Here is a 6,128-nt window from a genome sequence, read left to right as displayed (position 1 = left end):
CATGGCAGTCATGGCTCTTAAGTCCAGTAAATTTACCCCCATCGACATTCACGCAACGTGCGATATTAGAAGCATACCCATCGGGAAATTTGACAGACGATACAAACTTTAGAAACTCCTTTTTGTCATTCGGTTTCATAGAAAAGAATGCAAGATCCCTTCTAGCTTTATCACTGTCCCTATTCATCCATAAACCCCTTCGTATGCCCATTCTTTCCAAATCAAGACGAGCTTTGATCGTGTCCTTCGTCTTCCCCTCGATATCTAGAATCGTGCCCACCAATGTGTCGAATACATTTTTCTCAACATGCATCACATCTAGATTGTGCCTCAATTTCAGTTTCGACCAATATGGGAGCTCAAAAAACATAGGCTTGTGCGTCCAGTTCAAATGTGTAGAAGGTCTGGTCCGACTAATTGTTTTTCCGAACGGACCAAAATCCAAACGGTTCAGCTGTTCCAAGATCTCATCACCGGACCATTCTCCAGGTCTGAGGCGACGCTCTGTGTTCCCGTTGAACTCTTTATCTTTTTCTCGCCACTCGTGGTCCCATGGCAACCATCTCCGATGACCAAGGTAACAAACTTTTCCCGCGTGCCAACCAGAAGTTACATCTTCCTTGCATACATGACATGCCATATAACCTTTTGTGCTCCACCCAGAAACCATTGCATATGCTGGAAAATCATTCACAGTCCACATAATTGCTGCTCGCAAAGTGAACATCCTCCCAGTTGATTTATCGTACGTGCGAACACCGTTTGTCCATAAATCTTTCAGCTCATCAACCAGAGGCCTTAAGTACACATCAATTGACCTGCCAGGATCCTCAGTTATCAAAACAGTCATCATCATGTATTCTTTTTTCATGCATTTCCAAGGCGGCAAATTATATGGGAATGCGAAAATCGGCCAAGTGCTGTGGTGTTGGTTTAGAACCCCATACGGATTGAATCCGTCAGTGGCAAGTCCCAATCTTACATTTCGGGGATCAGCAGCAAACTCGGGGAACGTTCGATCGAACTCTTTCCATGCCTCCCCATCTGCAGGATGCCGCATCACATCATCGTCTACCCGTTTTTCCTTATGCCATCTCATGTCTGTGGCAGTATGCGTCGACATATACAATCGCTGCAACCCAGGTTTAAGGGGCAGATAACGCATGACTTTTTGTGGTATCTTAGTCGTTCTATTCTGGGATGTCATTTTGAACCTCGACTCATTGCATATAGGGCATGTATCCAACGTTTCATGCTCTTTGTAGAATAACATGCAATTGTTTTTGCAAGCGTGGATTTTTTCATAACCCAATCCAAGACCATGCAACACCTTCTGTGCATGTTTCTGGTCTTTCGGCAAATAATTATCCGTCGGAAGCATTCTCTTGAAAACCCCCAAAAAGTAATCGAAACACAAGTTCGACATACGATACTTTATTTTTCCGTGCATTAGCTCCACAATAGAAGTGAGAACGGAAAAGCTCTCGTACCCCGGGTATAACTCTTGGTTGGCATTTTTTAACAGTTTTTCATACTGTTCAAACTCCGCACTGTCTATTGGTGTAGGCACGTTATCTTCCCCTTCCTGATTGATGTTGGTCGATGCGAATGGAAAAGCATCCTGTATAATACCCATGACTTGATCATTAGGATCCACAATAGGTTCAACATTGTCCACTCTTGGGGCATTTGAAGACGAAGCATGGCCTACATGTTCGCCGTGAAGGTTCCAAATGCTATATGTTTCAATCATTCCATTCCTTACTAAATGAAATCCAACATTTTCAATTGTCTCCCACAACGTGTTGTTACACCTCCTACAAGGACAACGGATTCTACTTGCACCCGGGTTGTGTCTATGTGCAAACTCAATAAAATCCTCGATTCCATCCAAGTATTCGTCTGCGCATCTATTCGGGTTATGTATCCACCTTCTGCTCATAATTCATGAAACCACAATCACGACACAACAATCACAACAACTTCATACGAAGTTATAATGTCACCTTATGCCTCCGGTAAGGGCCCTATCCCATTCGGGAATGCATAGTCCTGTCACGTAACCTACGGCTACATGAGATTAGATTTCGACGTGGATTAATTTCGGCAGCATCTCGACACAGTTCTTGAAGTGGGCATAGGTATAAATACCTACGTACCACTCGAAGAACGTACCGAGATGACACCGAAATCTCCACAATCGAAACCTAATCCTGTAGCCGAAGATTATGTGACAACACTATGCATTACCAAACTGTCCAAATAATGGGACAATTCAAGAATTAATTGGACCGCAGTCATGCATTACTCATCCATGCACGAAATCCAACTAATCTCGAACGGGAAACTACGTGTTACTAAACATAAAAATAAAAGTACGAAGTTAATTTCAATTAACTTCGTACATCACAACACATTGTGCTATGTCACGCACAATTTCACAACATTATATACATATAACTTCACAAAAAAATTACAAACATAACAAACAAACTTTTACAATAACATACCTTCTCAATCGTTCTCCACCAATCACTAATCACAAATATCCCTAACGATAACAAAATTAATAGCGTTACTACGAATTTACATTAATACATTTAAACTAACGACAAAAAATACATACCCAATGAACGTATTGAATTCACAGCAGAGCAGCGGCAGGGAGAGTGAGAGAGAGGCAGAATGCAATTTCTGCATTCTGCCTCTGCAATGGCAGATACTAATATGAAGAAGAAGGACTTTGCGCGACGAACACCAATATCCGTCGCGCAAAATGCCGTCGCGAAAACCCACTTTTCCATCGCACAAAACAACATTTCCGTCGCGCAATTACCTGTCGACATCTGCTTTTTTGTGCGACGAAACATATTATTCGTCGCACAAAATTTCGTCGCGCAAATAATACTTTTCGTCGCGCAAGGTTTAAATTACGTCGCGCAAATTATTTATTTCGTCGCGCAAGAAAGCACCGGCATTACACTTTACGCGACGAAGGTAATTCCGTCGCGCAAAATTTTTTTTATCCACCCTGCATTTTGGCGCCAAAAATAAGTATCCCTCGTTTTTTTACGCGACGGTACATATTTCCGTCGCGCTAAGTTGTCTTTTGAGACGAAAAATTTCGTCGCGCAAAGTTTTTTACCGCCAAAAAAATGAGACAATTTTCTGTCCATCTTTACCTGACGAATTCTTTGAATTGTCGCGCAATATTGTCATGCGCGACGATTGTTGTTGTCGCGCAAGATTATGGCGCCAAAAAAAAAAAACCGGGTTTTTTTCCCCTACCTTTGCGCGACGAAATTAATATTGGTCGCGCATAGATTGTTTGCGCGACGAAACTGTTTGTCGCGCTTGTGTTATGTTGTTTGCGCTACGGTATTTTTTTTTCGTCGCAATAGTGCTTTTTGCGCGACGAAACAATGTTCGTCGCGCAAACTTCCGTCGCGCAAATAGTAAATCGTAGTAGTGTCTATAAGAGTTGTGTACTCTAATTTTTTCAACATTTATATCTCTATCAAAAAATAAAAAGTGACATATATATCCAATGGACAAATTTAGGTAGGCACTTGTATGCTTTACATGATGGATTAGATTAGTACTGGAATTTGATCCTTTAAATGATGTGATAAAGGAAGTTTGCTTTGGTGTTACAGACAGAGAATGGAAAATATGTTGTTTTGCGTCTTGGTATATGTTTCTGGATACATTAATTCTTGATAGTTTGAGGACTTTGATATAAATGAAGGCTTCTCTAACTACATGCATTAGCAGCCTATTCCAACGTAACAATTCAACACTCAAACATTGGAGAGAACGAAATTAAGTAGAACCCCCCAACAGCGTGCTTTATTATGAGTACAAGTTGAAGTAGTCTACATAGTTACAAGAGAAAACTTCATCTCATCATATATCTTACACCGCATGATGAAGAGGCAGAAATAAGTAGGGAGATAATTATGCAGGCCTAGGGTGCAACCCGACCAAGCTTATTACACGTACAGTGCTAAGTGATGATCATGCAGATTTGTGTTTTGGAACCCAGGCAATAGCATCAGTGGTAAGGAAATGGCAGATGGGAGTGGTTCCGGGCTTAACGTTGAGGATTTGGAAGGACAAATGCTCTGGGTCCCATTCTGATGTGTCTAGATGGCAGATGGTTACTGCTTTCACCTTCATCCCATCATCGGCTTTCAGGGAGAGAACATAAGCTTCTGTTTGTTTTATTGCATGGCAGAGAAACACAGCATAGGGATAGTTCTCCTTATGACACACAACGACTTTGTCACCTTCCAACTTCTTCAGTCCCGGCATTGTTGTATAGTTGTGCATGTACTTGGTGGCTCCTTCTTCCAATACCTCCGTTGAGATTGCTTCAACGTTTCTTGTTCCAAGCTTCGAAGTGCTAAAATCAACCATTGATTCTAAAGATGTGGCGCAATATTTTTCCTCTCCCTTAAGGCCTGGAGCTTCACACTCTTCGATTGTTTGCTTAATTGTTTTGGCTTCCTCAGATGTTGGCTTCACTGAAAAATGGTTGAAAATTTCTGGTAGTTTCTTAGAGGAGAAGGGGATCGATTGAGCACTTTCGCGTGGCAGGAAAGTAGCCGTGTTTGAATTTCTAGGGAATTGGAACTTCATAGTTGTGCCCGGGCGCATGTCCTTCTCGAAGAAGAAAATAGCTAAGTCTTTGTAATGCTTTAGTTGACTGTCAGATGGAGGAGAACGTGCCAATGGGAAATTTTCAGGTTTGCCCTCGTCAGATGGAGGAGGAGGACGTTTTTTATAATGGCTTTGAGTGTAAAAGCTATTGGCCAATGGGAAATTTTCAGGTTTGCCCTCGTCAGATGGAGGAGGAGGACGTTTTTTATAACGGGTTTGAGTGTAAAAGCTATTGGCCAATGGGAAATTTTCAGGTTTGCCCTCGTCGGATGGAGGAGGAGGACGTTTTTTATAACGGGTTTGAGTGTAATGGCTATTGCCCAATGGGAAATTTTCAGGTTTGCCCTCGTCAGATGGAGGAGGAGGACGTTTTTTATAACGGGTTTGAGTGTAATGGCTATTGCCCAATGGGAAAGTTTCAGGTTTGCCCTCGTCAGATGGAGGAGGAGGACGTTTTTTATAATGGCTTTGAGTGTAAACTCTATTGCCCTGCAATGGGAAAATTTCAGGTTTGCTCTTTTCTTCATTTGTGGAGTCTGCAAATTATATTGGAAAATAAGTGTCATTCTTGTAATCACAGTAGTTAGCTGATAAATATGTGGTCGAACATATTTTAGTAAAATGGCAGGTAGAAGAGATATCTAAGATTATAAAGAGCTGAACACAAACCAGGATGCAGAAGTTCACTGATAGATCTTGGCATCTGTGTGTTTGGCAGGACGGAGTTCCAGTAAAGTTGAGGTGCTGGTTGAGCAGCATTGTTTGCCAGTGCAACCGCTGCTAGCTGCAACATTAATTCGAACTCTAATTAAAATCAAATCTCACAAAGTGTAATTAATTAGTGGACGACACTTAAGTACGTACTAAATAAAATCGGAGAGAATTATAGGAACACAAAACTTTCATTTATATATATAGAGTACAATGAGAGAGAATGGAAAAGTTAATCAAATTGCAGAGCTTACACTGAGAATAGCAAAGATGAGTGGGAGATGAAACCCCATTAGGACTGAAATTAACTTAGCAACAGATGTAGCAAGAAATTAAAGAAAGTCGGAGCTGGCTCTTATGGTAACAGTAGCAACTGGCTTCACCATTTTATAGACGACTGATGAGGGGTACCCAGAAGTAATTGTGAATATACAATTGTGTCATGTGGGAGAAATGTACCGAAGCTTTTTGAAATGTACCGAAGCTGGATGGTCCATAAAATATGTGGTTAACAATAATGGACCACTTAAATTTGAGAGGGGTCGAGAGCAAAAAAACAAAAAAACATATGTCCATATATAATTAAAGGGTACAGTTTCTGCTTTATTAATTTTATTTGATTTTCCTTGCTTCAGAAAATTCCCAAAAAACAAAAGATCTTATAAATCTAACTAACCATGTTTCAGCCCTAGTCAATGAGTTGGAGCACAAAAAATCTACTTCACACTTTGTAAGAGGGCATGCAAGTGTATGGA

The 6,128-nt window shown here is 41.0% G+C and overlaps 1 protein-coding gene across 1 annotated transcript; it reads right to left on the bottom strand.

Annotated features, from left to right (window-relative positions):
* Positions 3,793–5,763, bottom strand: LOC18791222 (BURP domain protein RD22). Its single transcript, XM_007222100.2, has 3 exons — positions 5,628–5,763; positions 5,332–5,446; positions 3,793–5,198 (listed from the first exon to the last, which is right to left on the bottom strand). The coding sequence occupies exons 1-3, from the start codon at positions 5,664–5,666 to the stop codon at positions 4,018–4,020; spliced, it is 1,335 nt and encodes a 444-aa protein (XP_007222162.1). The 5' UTR covers positions 5,667–5,763; the 3' UTR covers positions 3,793–4,017.

Source organism: Prunus persica, chromosome G1 (genome assembly GCF_000346465.2).
Source record: "Prunus persica cultivar Lovell chromosome G1, Prunus_persica_NCBIv2, whole genome shotgun sequence".
NCBI lineage: Eukaryota > Viridiplantae > Streptophyta > Magnoliopsida > Rosales > Rosaceae > Prunus > Prunus persica.
The sequence above is the reverse complement of the archived record's forward strand: the minus strand, read 5'-3'. Positions and strand labels throughout refer to the sequence as shown.

Bases quoted from the DNA above. Each gene is read 5' to 3' on its own strand.
- LOC18791222 (XM_007222100.2), bottom strand. From the start codon at position 5,666: ATGGGGTTTCATCTCCCACTCATCTTTGCTATTCTCAGT. The intron at 5,447-5,627 runs GTAAGCTCTGCA...TTAATGTTGCAG, and splicing joins TCATCTTTGCTATTCTCAGT to CTAGCAGCGGTTGCACTGGC. The intron at 5,199-5,331 runs GTTTGTGTTCAG...TATAATTTGCAG, and splicing joins CAGTGAACTTCTGCATCCTG to ACTCCACAAATGAAGAAAAG.